Source organism: Poecilia reticulata, chromosome 16, assembly GCF_904066995.2.
Source record: "Poecilia reticulata chromosome 16, P_reticulata-male-v2, whole genome shotgun sequence".
Taxonomy (NCBI): Eukaryota; Metazoa; Chordata; class Actinopteri; order Cyprinodontiformes; family Poeciliidae; genus Poecilia; species Poecilia reticulata.
In genome coordinates, this window is record NC_088845.1 from 9098123 (window position 1) to 9115478 (window position 17356).

General features: G+C 38.7%; 1 protein-coding gene across 1 annotated transcript in view; it reads left to right on the plus strand.

Moving 5' to 3' along the window:
- Positions 1 to 926: 926 nt before the first annotated feature.
- The window catches only part of grik3 (glutamate ionotropic receptor kainate type subunit 3), a 120600-nt gene continuing 104170 nt past the window's right edge, over positions 927 to 17356 (plus strand). Inside the window, exon 1 of the mRNA XM_008431115.3 lies at positions 927 to 1961. Coding sequence (XP_008429337.1) covers positions 1847 to 1961 — 115 coding nt within the window. The 5' untranslated portion in view covers positions 927 to 1846. The remainder of the gene's footprint in view (positions 1962 to 17356) is intronic.

Below are 17356 nucleotides of genomic sequence, written 5' to 3' on the forward strand. Positions count from 1 at the left end.
CTCAATCAAAACTTTCTGGACGCAACCCTGGAAACCAACATTTTTTCAGTTTGTCTTTGATGACTCTTTGCAGTGATGAAAACATGGACAACAGGACAAGCAGAAAGACGCTGCAGGGCATTCGTGCCACCACACACACCAAGAGTGACTAATAATTGGCTGGAATTTTTTGGGGGGTTTTTTGTCTAACATTCAGCTGAAACCTATTTTCCATAAGTATTTCTGCTGCAGAGATACTTTGGGGAAAGTGTTCACCTTTTTGCTTTTGCTTGCATTCTATCGTGAACATGATCCACACGTTTTAGTAACTGGACTTTTCTACGAAAAACCAGAAGTGAAAAACAAACAACCATGTTGTTTTATTGTTGCATCCATTTTGATAAACCAAAAAAAAAAAAAAATCATCTACTTTATCATTCTTCTGCTACTCCTCAACATAGGCTAGCAAAGCTATATTTCCTCCATGACGTCAATGCCCATGCGTGGTAGGGATGGGAAGGTTTTTCTTTTTTTCTTGTTTTGTTTTTTTGATGGAAGTTTGACTTACTTGTGACCAAACTAAAAATTTGTTTTGTGACAAAAAATGATGTGGGGCACCACTTTTGAGGTGCAAAGAATTAAGAGCCCCTCTATTTGTTTCAGTATGATCATATAATACCATGGATGACACAGCATGACCTCACTATATTCAGGTCAATTTTTGTTTTTCTTTGCCATGTACATTATGTTATATTATCTTTTCTTGTTTTAAATAAGTAAAAAAAATTTAACCTAATTTTAACTCCCAACTAATAATTTTTGACAGCCAAATACAAAAAGATCGCATGTCTATGTAATATTTTAATTTTAAAACACAAATCAAGTAAACCCTTGCTTTTGTTTTTCATGTTTGAGGTCAGAGAAGCCAATTAACAAAACATGCACGGACCAAAAAAGTAAAAAAAAAAAAAAAATGGTAAGGACGAGAAATAATGTATGGACTGAAACAAAAGCGCCGACAAATTCCGAAAAGTAGAGAACCGGGTGGTGATTCGGATCCCTCTCACCTCCACGGAACACTTGGACATAGTTGACAGCAATGCGTAACGACGCGTGCCTCTAGTGGCACCGTGGAAGCAGGGTCGTCAGACGCACGCAGATACACGGCTGCCCGCATTATATCCCAAACCAACACATAGTAAAACGTTCGTTAATTTAAAGCGATGTAGCAAGAATCTCTTTGAACAGATGGACCTTCCTCAGTGACTCTTTTGCCAAATGACGGTGCGCAACCGGACCGGAGCGGGTTTCCTTTCCCTGCGTTCGGAGCAGTTTGCAGAAGTGAAGCGATCAGTACTGGAGTGACTAAACTAGGAGAAGCATTTCTGAGTCACCGAAGTATGATGAAATTTCTCAACAATCACAGTGCGAGCTGACGAAGACAAAAATCATTCGAGGAGAGCCATACTTCCGCAGGCGCAGTTCTAGTCGTCCACAGTGGCGCAGCGAAGCGCAGGAGTTCGGCTCGGCTTTTCTGCCTGTAGACAGACGGCACCGTGTGCAGGAGGGTATACAGAGAGACTCCTGCGGGGTGATTGTTTGCAGCCTGCAGAAGCAGGTGTTTTCGCTGATCCGCCTGCGAGGGACGGAGGGGGGCTTATTCTCATCTTTCTTTCTAAGACTGGTGAGAAGAAAAAAAGAAAAGAAACCCGAGGAGAATGTTGCACCAAGAACAATGAGCGCAGAGTTGTCGCATTTTACCCAAATCCACACACGCTCTGTAGTAGATTTCAGTTTTCATGAGCTATTCTGACTCATCTTTGGAATTTTTAGAGAGAAAAAAAGTGGATCCAACGACTTTGCAACCATGCGAAATACTTGGCTGTCTCCCCGGAGTGCGATTTGGGAATATTGGACTTCGCTGATTGCATTCCTCTTTTGGATTCAGTACTCTTGCGGGATGCCTCACGTTATACGAATTGGTAAGTTGGAAACATATTAGCTGTATCCACTCATGCGAGCACTCACTCAGGTTTGGATGTAACCTTGGAAGTTGCTCCCAGATCATCACATTTACGCGCGAGTCACAGTTAGTTTTTGGTGGAAACGAGCAGCCTCTCACCAAACGCTAAGGGCGTGTGAATATTTAGAAATAATCTCAGCGAAAGTGCCGATAAGTAACATTGCAGGAGTAAATTGTGAACGCCTTCTGCACTCAGGTGCCGCGCAAGGAAACACTGTGGGCTTGTGTGACCTCTATGCACTCTGCCTTGTGTGCTCCATTTTCTACGGGCAGCGTGTTGAGTCACCGGCTATATTCACATTGCCTCCTGGAAATGTTTTTATAAGGACGCATTCCTGTATTTGAAAAAAATAGCCCCCTTCTAAAGTTTAAAACATAAATTCTTCATGCAATCCCAAATAGTAGGACGCGTTTTTGAAAATGTTATTGAATTAAATACTTGCGCAAAAGTCAAATGCATGAAAAGTGTTGGCAAACACTAAGTAAAAGTTGTCCCCATCAGTTATATCTCGCCACAGAGAAAAACAAAAAAGATGATGAAGCCAAGTTTCATTAGCTTTCTTTCTCAAATCACTCACTGAGGAAACAATGTGAGAATTGTCTTTCGCAGACTGGCCATGTGATAAAACATTGTGTGCAACTAAGAGACAGGGACAGAATGAAGATCAATATGTTTCTTTTATATTTTTTTGCCACAAGGGGTATAGTTTATTACGTTTAGTGGAATGATGTAAGGACAATTGCTCAAAAATAGCAGTAGCCCCCTCATTAAAATGCCACCACTACAGCCAGAGTATAGTCAGGGGGTAAGACCATCTTAAAAGGAACTGGGCTTTTTTTCTTCCAGATGGCTTAAAGTGGATTAATTGGTATATCTTGCATTCTCAGAGCTGGAAATTGTCTTTCTGTTTGGTACGTCCCATCATCAACACTGTTATTGTAAATAATAATTTCTCTGCAAGTCTCTTGGGTGCCCAATATATATGTGAGGTGTGCACAAGTTAAAGATAAATAGATTTTAGAGGACAGTGAGTCAAGAATGTTGCTTATCTTTATTTTTTAATATATTTCTAGCATTTACATCTAGAGAAATGGAAAACACGAAGTGTAACTTGTTTGCAGTGATGTGTAAAACGAGACATCATCCAGCTTTTGAGGGAGGCCCAGCGCAAGCTGTGATTTTTCACATCACTGTGCTCAGAACATATTGACGTTTCAGAAACTGCACAAATTCAAAAGTTTTCTCATTACTGATCTGAACTTAAATTGTTTGGGTCAAGGGTTATTTTCTTTTCCTTCTATGATCTTCTTTTCAAGTGGCAGCAGCTGAAATGAAGACCCAAAATAGATTTGACAAGCTTTGTTTTTAAAAAGAAATGTCAAGGTGCAAAGACAAATTTACCCAGAAATGTGCTACAATAGCACCATTGCTTTTTATAGGATCTGTCATTGCTTGTGTTGCAGAAGCGGTAAACGTGAGTGTGTGTGCCAAGAGGTGAGAGATGCAAGAAAAGGTTCCTTCACCTTAATAACCAAAGAGAAGAAAAGAATAATCACAATACATATCTCTTGATATTATATTTTTAAAGAAAGTGTTTGTGCAAAGTGACTGGCTTAATTAATTTTTTTTTTCCTATGTAAAAATAATACAAGAATATAATATTTGCTTTAAAAACTACTCCCACATGAGCTTAGTATGTGCATAAATCATGCAAAATGCATATGTAATATTACTGATAGTAAAAGTTTGTTCTATAAGTGCACAGATTATTTATAGCTGAGAAGATTTCTGAAGGAGTTGTTGGTGGGTTATATTTCCTGTTGTTTTTTTGGGGGGGGGGTTTCAGATTTGTAGTTTGTTTGGGCGCTCTTTGTCTCTCACTCACTTTGCAGTGGCCAACAGAGGGGTCTCTCATAGTCAACACAGTGTGGCTAATGTTACTCCTCAGCACTGGTTACCAACCCCAGCGAACCAGTGAAATTCATCGAGGTGGGCGGTAGTGTGTCTGTGCCGTGTCTGCTCTGAGTTAGGTGGCCTGCAGTTCTCCAAGTACACCATCTGGGTAATGGTGGGCATCCAAGGTGGAGTTGTTGCCATTGATTTTAGTGCTTTTACAGTGCATTGCTCCGAGTTGATGCCAGATGGTTGCTCTGTATCATTCAGCAGCGTCTATCTGTTGGAGGGAATAAAAGACCATTTCTACTGTATTTGTCCTCTCACATGCTGCGTTTCTCTTTAGTTTCTCTCTGCTTACCCTTTGCAATTCTTTTTTTCCCTCCTTCCTGACATGTCTTGCAGCCTCCTATCTCATAAAGGAGCCGTTTAAGCAGAGCATGGAGCGTTTTCTGTAAGAAGGACAAAAAGTGATCACGGAAGCAGAGGGGATATTTTTTCCTTCACAAATAATATTTTTAGATAATTTGCATGTTTGGAGAGGCAAAAGGACAATAATAATGGAGATGTTTTTGTCTTTCTCCATAACCACATTCTACTATCATTTGAGAAATGTCATGCACTCGTTATTTTTAGCCTCCGTGTTAATTCAGATATATATGTGAAAATAGCATTGTTGCAAGTTAAAGTTAAAAAATAAAAGAAAGAAATGATTTATTGAACAATTAATTTTTCTTGGGAAATATATTTCTTTCAACCCTTTTGACATGTTGATGACAAGTCAAGTAATCAACGCAAATACATTGGAAATGCATAAATCATTTGTAATAAAATTTGAATGATATGGAACAGCTACTGACTTTTGTCAGCAGAAAAACTTTTTGGGTCATAAAAAAATCCAGGTGTTTTCCTTACAAAGATGCTGCATGCGTTGCTTAGGTATGACAGAAAGTAAGTGGAGTGTGAAGCGATTTTGACTTATTTTTCCCCACAAACTGTTTCCTCCTCCTAATTGTTCTTGTACACGCTGATCTTATTATTGTAGTATTTCTCTGGCTTGTTTGCATTTTTTTGCAATAAGATTTAAATTAGCGGTCAACATGCTTTTCTTCAGCTGTGGAGTTTTGTATGACAGATGTGTAAGAGGTGTGAAATGAATTACGTCATTGAAAAATTGGACCTGTTCATTTAAATTATCTTTGGGGTGGTCCTAAACACATGAACAACAATTTTATATTCTTTTGGTTCCTGAGGTCAAAGGAATAATGACCTCGGCACGATTAGTGCTAACTGGTGCACTCGGAAGTTTAGAGATCCGTCTGTGCCAAAAGTATTTTTTTGCAGCAGTATCGGTTCTTTGCTTTTTAGAAACCATAGGTTGATTATTGTTTGATACCTTGGTAAAGAGAATCTTTTCTGTTGGCTGGGATATAAAATGAATTAATTTGCATTGATAAGGACAGAATAGGAAGGGCCAACTAGACCTAAGCTATTTTGTTGGTTTCTTTGCCTTGCACTTTCTTTTCTGTATGTATTCAAAACTTTATTATGCATAACATGATTTGTTTGTTTCGCCTTTTTGCACACATGGATTACTTTGACTGTTGCTGAAATATAGTGTTAGGTTCATTAAAAATATAGTTATAGACAGAAATGCGGACATGTTCCTCACTTATTGTCCCCAGTGTGTCTATCAATAGATTATACAAAGATAATCACATATTATGTGCAGTTTCTTTTATCAGTACAGTGATGAGACTAATTTATCATTTGTTGTCACTTTTCTGTGTGTGAGGCTAGTCACTGTATGACAGGGATTTATTGAATAATCAATTACTTTATCTGTTTTATACTTAAGTCACTTAATCAGTGCCACATAACCAAGCTCCCTCATGATTTTATGTTTATTTCATTATCTCCACTCCTCGCTACTCCCCTACAACACCTGCATGCATACATTTTTCATTTAGTTTTTTTTTTTTTTTCCAAAAAATGCTTTGAGAAGGCAACGCTCCCCCGCTTTCATTATTGTCTTTGAAACAGCCTCAAAGTTTCAATGCGAGCTGACAAATGTGCAAGCACTCGAAGCCACATTGTGCGGCACGAGCTGCTCGCAAGCTTCAGCAGGATAAATCGGGTTTGCGGTCACCTCTTTTAGTTGAAATCTTCAAACACGCGGAGGCACTTCAGTGGCTTGTTGTTACCCCCACACAAGCAGCAGGAGAAGGCTGTGAGAAGTTTTCATGTGTTTCACTCGTCTGCAGGGAGCTGCGAGCGGCACACTCTCCACTCACATCCTCCCCGAGATCCTCATCGACTGGGTGTGTGCAAATGTTTCATCTGAAATGATTTAGGCACATTTCAGCGGCATGCAACAAGCTGTAATGGTACTTTAGGATTCTACATCTCAACAAAGCCAGATTCAAAACAGAGGTGCTTGTATGGAGGATTACCCAAAGGAGAGCAGTGTAGCTGGGTCAGAAGAGTGGGGAAGAGGATGCGTGTGGTGATGAAAACGAACAATGAGGATGTCGCATCAAAAGTTTTGTCAAATTAAGATGGCCATCAGTTGCTTAGTGGAAATGAATATTTCATTTTCATCAAAATTTAATCTCTCCCTTGACAGAGATATAAAGTGAGCAAGGAGAAGGCTGCGGGCGGACGCAGAGGGCCGGGGAGTTGTTGTGGTGAATATGAACAAAGGCTCGTAGAGGTCACAGAAGAATTGGATACACAGAGAGGCTTCTTTGATGTGTAATTCCATTATCTGTAAGTGAAAGCAAAGATTGAAATGGGAGGAACAGTGTGGTTGTTTTACCTGCTTTCACGTGCGCCTCCTTCATCCACATGTATAAGCTCAGATGGGATAAACAAAGTGCAAAAGAAATAGCACGGGGCCCATTTTCTGTCTCCTTCACTATCAGGCATCTGCATCTCAGCTCTCACACACACACACACACACACGCACACACACACACACACACGCTTTATAAAAGTCGTACTCGATTCACGGTATTTTCTAAAACATATGTCCGGTCTCACTGGGCCTCTTGTACACAATCCAATTCCTTTCTCTCTGTCAGCGGACTCGTGGCTCATCATTAGCTTCAATCTTGCTGATGAGAAACTGCAGATGTTCTTTTTGTTGAGCGAACAGCTCATCTCTGAATGTGCAGTCTCCTCTACTCATCTGCGACTCTGTTAAAACACACTAGAGAATGTTGCGCTTTGCATAAGACATGACACTGTCAGGAAGGACATGTAAGAAACATGTAGCTTTACTCCAAGTCAAAAAAAATTAAAGCGTGTGTACTTGATAAGGTGAAACGGATGCATAGTCATAAATACTTTAATCTACACGTAATGGGAGGTGTTAACAAGCCCAAACTCCATCAGGGAAGCACAAGTACCTGCCTCCAAATTCAGTCACACATTGTAATGATCATCCAATAATCCAACCCACCAGGGGCTAATAGAGCGGATCTACCAGACAGTATGATAATCCTGTGACATACCAGGTTCCTATCTACCCCCAGCTAGCTTATCTTTGCCGATGCTCACACACCAGATGGTGTTTTCATATCGTACTACAGAGTGGGTGCTCACCAGTGAAAGGTCCTCTGCAAACATATGGTTCTGCCTATTGAAATAAATAAGGCTGTGATTTCCTGATGACTGGGATTTTCTTTTTTGTGGCATTAGAAAAAATCTAAATGAATTAGCATGGGCTGGTGTAAGATGTTCAGAATATGATAGGTTTGAGTGAAAGTACCGTGCAATAAGTACAGCATGATTGATTGTATTAATTTAAAACAGTTACTCTACAATTATTCTTTCCGGTATTTAAACAGCATAATTGATTAATTATTCTGATTTTAAAAATGTTAGGCAAGTACATTTATTGAGTAAAATATTCCAACTTTGCATTTATCAACTCAAATATTACAAGGAGATATTCACTGAACGTCTTGTGGGGCAATCTGCAGGTAGACAGCCTGTTGTCGTTTGCTTTGTTTACATTTTTGCCAACTTTAATAGATTGCCACCTGTAGTCCCAAAACAATGAACAAGAATGAGTTTTGGGAAGGAGAAGAACTTCCAAATAGCTGAATTTATCTTTCTTGTAAGCAAGGAAAAAGTTTAATAGCCATCTGTCAGCCAGCTAACCAGCCATGTCCAGCAGCAAGTGGGGGAGTGGCAGGCCTGGATTTCTTTAAACTCCATGAAGCTGGAAAAAAACCTTTCGTGACTCTGACAGTAACTCTGGCATTTCAGTACAACAACTTTAAACTCTAAAAATTGTGCTATTGGACAATTTTTGCGGTTTTTAAAAAATACATTTTTAGACCTTGGTTGTTACATTTACCTGGGCCATGCCTTCATGATATATTGATTATTTCTGTTGTGGGGAAAACTACACTAACTCATGATCTAATTGTTTTTGTTTGAAACAGAAAAGCAGCTAAAATACATTAGTATTCATAATACAGAGCATTAATTTTACATGTAAATCATAGTTTGCCTTTCGTTTATCCAGCGTGTTTCATAACGGAAGATGAGACTAGAACTTTGAATGAAAATACCAGTTTCATAGTATTGTGGTAACTCTACTATCTTGATTATATAGAAACAGAGAGAACAGTGGCGAGTGTTCTCACAGTCACTGTTTAGAATCAGCCACCTATTACACGTACTGGTGATACCGATTTACAAATCACTTCTGGATTTTATATATGGTAAAGATAAAAAAAAAATCTATTATTTAATCTCGCATATGTAAACAGTGATGGAAGACAAGCAAAATGCACAATACACAATTGCAGAATGTAGGAGGAGTAGTTCTCTGCACAGAAAGAAAGGAAGCCTGCTTGTTGCACAGAGTGATCCCTTTGTGCCCTTCTGCTCGAATAACACTGGGAGTCCGACAAACTGATACTAGCTGGTTAATGGATCTTCTCGCCTAGTGACCTTGCAGTCAGCTGCTGTGCAGAATGCTGCTCTTAGCATCCCGAAGGAGCGGTACCTTAACACTTAAGTGATGGACAGCACTTCTGAAAGTTTCACACAATAACTAATAATATATATATATATTCTTTTACATTAATTAATTGTTTTTTTGTGAACAAGAGAAATGTGTAGGAGTGATCGCCAGAGGCGGGAAAGTGGACCAACTGCTCAAATCAAAAAGAGAAATCTCTGGTTTCTGTAGATGTTTGTATGTCATCCAATTAAAATACTTTAAAATGTAGGAATGGTATAATGCAACATTTTGGCTCTAAGGGATTGCTGCCCCTGCCCAACCAGTTGCTGTAAACTGCAGTCTCTCTGCTGTTCTTAAGCCCAGCTCAGCTGTTTTTAAATGCGCTCATTTGGGAAAAACACAGACAAGGTCTTTAAGCTAAAAGTACAATGGCTATCACTTTTATAAAACTAACTTTATTACTATTAAAGTTGTAAAGCTGATTTAAATCAATGTAATAACGCCATGTTTTGTTACAATTTTATTTGAAGTTATTGAGTTATTATCCGGGTTAACGTAGTACTATGGTGTAAGGTTATTATAATGCTGGAATCTCCTGTCAGCCCATGTTGTAAGTAGCAAAAACACTGATTTCTATTTAAAGGAATTACAAGTCATGACTTCACACTAATTTGTTTTATGTGTACAAATTCAAAGTTAAACCTCCAACTAAATTCTGCTGCAAGACATTTCTTGTAGTTATTTACAATGAATAACAACAATACCAAACAAATTACTTTTATTGTTTTAAAACAGGCATTGTGATTGTGGCTGTTGAGGTAAATTTTTAAACAAAGACATATCGAACTATGTCCACTTTTTCTTTGCATATTCATAAGTTACCAGTTTTTTGAATGGAACTTATGTTTAATTTGGGATTCAGGTGAAGATTGGTATTAAAGTGAATGATTTTAATGTGCATTCATTCTTAAGGAATAACTAAAAAATACATTTTGGTTAATTTGGTTAATAATTTGTCTCAAAAGTAACTATACAACCATTGCACAGTCAGTTCTAAAGCTAAAATTGAAAAGACAAATCCAGTGATTGATATAATTTTGCCCAAGCAAATGCTCTTCAATGAGTCTGACAATCAGTTAATTTAAACAAAATCTTATTTCCTCACACCTAGTTCACACAGTGGAACCAGCAGGCAGGAAGATGCAATTGCACTTGCAACTTAACAGAAGAGGAAAAAGAAAAAGAACAGACAAGGCCACTGACCGTAACATTTCAGTCTAGAGCTTCCTGGAAGGCCTTTGAAGTGTCTTCCCATACGTGCTGCAGCTGTCCTGATTTGGAATTAAATTTATCTGAGCAGAGAAAACAAAGGGAGAAGCAGAGCAAAAGCTTTAGGGTTTTTTTTCTACACCTGTAGTTTGTTTATTTTGGTCCCAATTAATTGGTTGGTTTTGTTAGGTTGTAACTTTTTCCAGTGGTTGGGTTCTTTTTCACACAGAGAAAACTCGAGGCAAACATAAAGAGAATGGAAAAGACTTGGCGAATGTGGAAGACATAGAGGCACGGGTTAAAATGGAGATTGTGTTTTTGTAGCCACAAGGCAACCAGTCTATTTAAAACCTTATGACATGCATCTCTAAAACTTGTGTCCTTCAGCATGTTGCTCGGAAGCTTTCCTGTGTTGTATGCTTAAGGAAGTTTTTAACCTTAAAGACGTATTAATTTACAGTTTGATTGATACGATGCATTAATTGGGTTGAAGCCCCTTATGGGCCTTTAAGGTATTCAAAGTCATTATAGAAGGCTTTGGGGGGCGGGGTTCTGACAATGTTTTGAAATTCATGTCATGTCAATTTTGGCCATTTCCTTGTGAACATTACTGTAGCAAGGCAATGAATCAAATTTCATGCTCTAGCCATTTGTCTTTATTATGTGCCCTTGTCCTTTCCATTTGACTCCCACCGCAGTTCTCCTTGGGGCTCCTTTGGAAATCTCAAATCATTTCAAAACAGTTTGGGAAGGAAAAAAATGCTTGATGAAAGGGCATTGTGCTTAAAGGGTCATGCTTGCAATGTAACATAGTTAATTAGAATGAGTTTTTTTTCTAGATAATCTGGTGATTATTTTTTTACATTTCAGCACAAAAAGTAATTTGTCTTCTTTTCTCCCACACACACTCTTACACTGTGTATGTTGGCAAACCTTGCAGACATTATAGGCACGCAAAAATAATGCAGCAAAACAGACAGAGAGAAAAACAACAGCAGCGGGTACAAGGATGATGCTGGAGGACTTTTATTTAGCTGGTTAATTAGCTCGAACCTTTTGATCCCAATTTTAAAACTAGCCACATTGCATTTGCCGCCTTTCTTTTGTATGTTGTTCCGTGCCCGATAAAAACCAGCTTTATTTGGCCGCCTTTCAAACACCGTAGCATTCACTGAAGCAATATGAGCTTTGCTTTGCCTCCCCGCGTTAAGCGTCCAGCTTATCTCATCCCAGACGCTCTGTGTAAACTTGGTCACCTTAGACACCTCGCTTACATACGGTTAAACACCTGCATTGCAACAGCCGTTCCTTTTCTTCTCGCTGCTTTAAAGCAATCAGAATTTGACAGTGGAGGTATCAGCCGCAGTGCACAGGTTTAAAATCCTATTTAACTTGGGCTAAGGACAATGAGTGGAGGGTGACACCATTTCATTCTGCCCTTTTAATCAAGCTCTCATTGTTATAGGTGCACCGCAAATGTCAGGTCTTGGTTGCGCGATTCCCTCCAATTGCTGTTCCATGACTGTAGGGAGATTTGTGTGCGGCAGCGTTCACTGAAGGTGGGGGAGAGGCGGGGATGAAGTGTGTGCATAACAGGGGGATGTATAAGGGGAACTGGCATAGGATCCCTGGAGCGTATGGGTAGAGCAGGAGTTACTAATCAACTGTGAGAGAGGAGACTGGAGAAGACTCACCCTCTATTTCCCCCATGCGAGAAAGAGAATGAACAGATAAGACAAACCTCCTCGGGCCAAAAACACTAGAAATGAATGGCTATCACCTAAAATATGAGGGGGGAGACGAGTGGAGCGTTTCTTTCTTCCATGTTTTGCCTCACACAGATCTTCTTTTTCTCCGTCTTATTCATGCTGGCAGTAAAAAAAAAATGCCACGACTACCGAAGGGAATGCAATAGACTCGAGGGTTACCTCTCAGGGCCTCTGCTCACCCCTTCACTGATGGATAGCCTGGAGGTTAGAAGCCAATGTCAATTTAGTTAGCACAGCCAATACCCAGAAGATTCCACTCAGCACCCACGGTGTGTAGAGGCAAGACAATCTTTGAGGGTCTGTCCCCCGTCTTGGGGAGTGTTTCTTCATCTGACAATCCTCTGTCCAGGTTGCCTCTGGAGAGCAGTGTGGTTAACCACAAAATGTTCCCCTGTGACTCATGTGAAGACAGACTGACGGCATGTAGCCACCTTCAGACATATGAAACAAGCAGGAGATTATTGTTGACAGGGAAGGGAAGCAGAGAATGTGGGCGGTTTGAGGCTGGCAGCACATTGTAGTAAGGCTGTTAGTGACGCTTGTATGAATTAGGACCTTTAATGTGGAGCCAGAAATGCTGCTAACTGTCCTGTAGGTTTAAATACTGTTTTAGATCTGCTTTTCCAGAAGTAGAGATGGCTGTCATAGTAACCACTTTGTGAAAAACTAGATTGATTAGGGGAGATTGTAGCTTGTAATTAAGCAGCAGGCTCTTTTTGGTCAAATCAATTCTTTATCACAAAGAGTTAATGAAGAGTCAGCCTTCTGATTGTTTCTAAGTCGTAGTTTTCAGTCTCAAAGGTTTCTCGGCAAAATGTATAATATATATCTTTTCTTTTTCTTTGTCTTTTTGATTTACTCCACTACAACTGGCATAATTTCTTGTTACTGAAATAGGATTTCCCTTCATACCGTCATTTCAATACTGGGCATCTGTGTTGTGTTTTAATAGCTGAAAAAAATATGTGCCTTTGGGAAATAATCAACAATACAGCCATGTCACATATTTTTTGTGGTGTCAAAAAAAAAGGATGAAACATACCACATAGATGTATCAATCCTATAAACTTTAATTCAAATGCTATGCAAATGTTGCTGGAATAATAACAGAGAAGCTCTTTTCACACTCATGAAGATTCACGCATCTCAGAATGCTTTGACACTTCTGCAGAAGTGTCCAACCTACTTTCTGATTATTTCAACTAATTGTTAAACATTGAGGACACTAAGACACTAGATGATTAAATAATTATTAAGTCTGGGAAAGAAGAAGAAAACAATCATTTGCGATTAATCATCCCAATTATTCACAAATGAACATTCAATGTCACACTCAGTCAATATTCATCGTCTGAAAGCAAAAAGACCTTCATATCTTACACATTTTTCTTTTAAATTTTAATGGAGATAAACTGGAATCATGATATTTTTCCACAAGGTTATGACAACAAAACAAGTATGACAGCAACTGAAGCTCTTGTTTTTGTTTTCTCAAACTGTCAGAATGGGCAAAGATTTCCCAATTTTCTGCATTCTGGGTTGGAGTTAGTATATGATGTGTCTAACAAGCAAGTAAATTTACACAAGTAAATCAGGTTGCCAGGAGCGGAAGAATGAAAACAGTTCTCAAAAAAAGTCAAACTAAAAAATATGGATGTGATGGGAGAAGTCGATGATTTATTTTTTGCTACTTTGACTCAATAATGTTAGCATTGATGTTTGACGGATTTCCATATAAAATCCATACAGTTTGAGATTGTCTCTGAGTTTGACAACATTATCTCCACTATTTTGTCTCCAAGGTAGAGAACAAAAAATGTGATTTTACATACAATTATTCACATCAGCCAAAGAAACCATTTTAACAGATAATGACATTGAAATAGGGATGCAAGTTATTGACTAATAAGTCAATCTAAAGTTGATTGATCTTATCAATTGACTAACATTTAGTTGACAGGAGGCCATTTTCTTTAAAACCTTACTTTTGTCCTGCATCATGGCCAACTGTCTTTCCATAGCATGAAGGGATACATCTTATAGAATATACTGAAAAACAAAACAAAAAAAACAACATCCTTATATTCTAACCATTTCTTTTACCAAATGTATTAAATACTGACAGAATAAAAAGAAGTAACAGGAAAACATTAACGCAGCCCAGGGTGAGACCCAACACAGACAACCTGATAGTGTCAGCAGTGACAGTAGCAAAAGTTTGATATTTTTCTATTTTGGATGTAACGTTCCATGCCTGCGTTCGCATGTCAAAAACCGAAGATGTTACCAGTCGTTTGGCGATTGTATCGTCATCATGTAAGTTCCATAGGTAATGATTGGAAAGGACTCAGGTGTTGAGTTTTATGTCGTGCTTCCAATTCATCTACCTTTTTTTGAAGGGCCTCTCTGCAGGTGGTTATAGTTGCTCTTGAGGGAATGTTAAATCTTTGCTCCATTTTTGCTCGCATTTGTTTTGCAAAATTCCCTCTGTTTTTCTGTTAATACATCTTCGCCTTCTTAGCACATCAATAATCTTTAGTTGAGAACTTGACTTTAGTCTACCATGCAACATGGATGAGGTGATAACTTAAAGAGCCAGTCAAGAGTTTATATCTCAAAATACAACAGTACCGTATCGGTCTCCATTTGGACCATTTCACTTTCCTGTTCCTGTTTCAGCCCTTGGATGTCTCCCCCAAGATTATTTTTCTTACAACTATCTATTGGCTCAGCTCAAGAATAAGCATCGGCGCTCCCTTCCGGATGGCGGCCAAACTACATCACTGAAAGAATGTGTTGGTAGTTAATTGAATGGAAGGAATTTAATCTAATAAACCATTATTTGAGTATTTGTTTACATCCCTATACAGGGAATGCATTTATTATTTTTGCTCTTGTTTTGCCTCAGATCAGTTTTGGACTTTCTTTGTTTACTCCCCTGTTTTTCATTTTAAAAACAAAAACAAAAAAAATATATCATGTATTTTTTAAGTGGAGGCTTAAAATTACTTTTATGCTTTTTTTTTACCAAGACAAAACAATATACCATAAAATATGAGCAAGCCAAAACAATATGCAAACACCAAGAATGATCACTTTGATGAAAAGGATTCATTGTAATAATGCTGCAATAATCACATGCACATTTAATGATGCATCTGCAACATATTAGGCTGATTATTTTCATTGCTTAAGCAAATGTTGAATGAACCTCATGAATGCCAATTTAGTGAGAAATGTCACAAGACATGAATATTAGATTCATATGCGGACACGTTAAGTGGGTTCTGTTTATAGTGACATTTTATATGTGAATGCATAAACCGTGCGTGTGATTGTGTGAATTTGCGACTCATAATCGTATGTGTAGAAATCTTGAAAATGTATTGTTGTAAATAGAAAGAATAATAAGACAAGGTATTCTTTGTTGACTTAAAACATAAAGACGGCTTTAACTACCGTATTTTCCGCACTATAAGGTGCACCTTCAATGAATGGCCTATTTTAAAACTTTTTTCATATATAAGGCACACCACATTATAAGGCGCATAGAATAGACGCTACAGTTAGGGTTGCCACCCGTCCCGTATTGAACCTATACGGGACGTGATTTGTTCCATACTCTACAAATGTGGATGTGTAATAATAAAGAAGTGATCCCCGAGTACTTTATATAGTAGGCTCCCCCAGTCATTGTTTCACTCACGGTGTTGGTGTTGCGATATTGTGCCCAACTGCTTTCTGGGTAACACAGACCAACCGGCACACTGCCGCTGCAGAATCTGTTTCTCTTCCCCCATCCCCCAGGCTTTAAATGTATAGGGGCTGGTCCCTTGGTAACCCAAGTCGAAGCACCCCGGATGAATATCTAAAGCCACTTTGTTGATATAAAGAATGTCAACAAAACAGTCCGACTCGGGTCGGCGAGGAGAGCCTTCCGCGACTGGGCCGGGGCGTGACCGGACGATGGTCACCCTTCTCCGTTCGCGCACAGCATGTTCATGGAGAACGTGGTGCTAAATGACCTGCAGACGACCTGATTATCAGGTCGGTAGGTAGATAGGTCAGTCAAACTTTATTAACAAACCAGCGTTCTGACAACTATCCCAGCATGCACCACGTTCTTCTTCTTCTACGGGCGAAAACGAAGTCGGCGGCTGCTTACCGTAGTTGCTAGACCTGTTGTGGCTCAATATTGGTCCATATATAAGGCGCACTGTCGGCTTTTGAGGAAATTGAAGGTTTTTAGTTGAGCCTTATAGTGCGGAAAATACGGTAATATTCAAAATTGCTGTGCATTGCTTAAATGTGATTGTGACTATTATTTGTCCATGTCTGCTAAAAATATAATTGAATAAATGCATGTAAAGCATAACTGGACTTCATCAACTTCCTTTTTGTTTTGTAAAATTTTAGGTTTAGTTAGATTTCAATGATGATCTTATTAAAAAAATATCTCCAACAAAATCAATGATCCATCCATCCTCTCGTTCCAACTTGAGGTTAATGAATCAAAGGGCCAAATGCAGGCTACGCCTAATACATATGTATTAGGCTAAAACCTCAAAGCTAGTATCTAATATAACATATCTGATTTATATATTCTGGAACAGTGCATAAATGTGATATTGTTTATGTCGAAGGCAACAGGCCTAATTTTTAGTCAGAAAATTTCTGATTCTCAACTGTCAGATGTGCATATGTCAACTGTCCTGAAAATAATTTTAAAAAAAGATAAAGAAAACATTAAGTAATGCCTTTTAATTGTGCATGTATTCAGTTTCAAGGTTTAGATAACTGTTAAACTATATTAAAGTTTTACGATCTAAATTGTTATTCTGTTGTGTAAAGACAGATCAAAGATTTTTTTTTCTTTTTCTCTTTTAACGTTGCACAACTGAGGGAAGAGATAAGATGACAAGAGACCGGTATGAGGGTGTTTGTGTTTATCTGAGTGGAGCCTATTAGTCGAGAAATGGTTTCTAAGTGACTGTCAAACTTAAAACACTGGACTGGGATTGGAGAATATGTGCACTATGCACCTGCAGACATTTTTTGCTACACTTTTGAAAAGGAGTCATTTGTTCCCACCTTTCTTGTCTCCATTCTCTATTCCCCATCCTTATTGTTTTGGCCCCATTCACCGTTCTCCTTCTTTTCTTTTCAGACAGAAAATGTGACCCATCCTAACATATGCTCATTGTGTTAATCCCCTGCCAGAGCAAAATGAGAACTCCTCTCTCACCTGTCTTGACCCACACACCTTCTATCTCCTTAACACACTTTATTACACGCCGCGCATTTCAATTTGCAAGCCCAATCACCTGGATCTTATGAGCTGCTTGTTGGAAAGCAATTGAGTCTCATTCAATCTGTTCCCCTTATGTTCCCGCTGGATTTATGATTATTCAAAGAAATTAAAGGGCCCGCATTTACAGAAC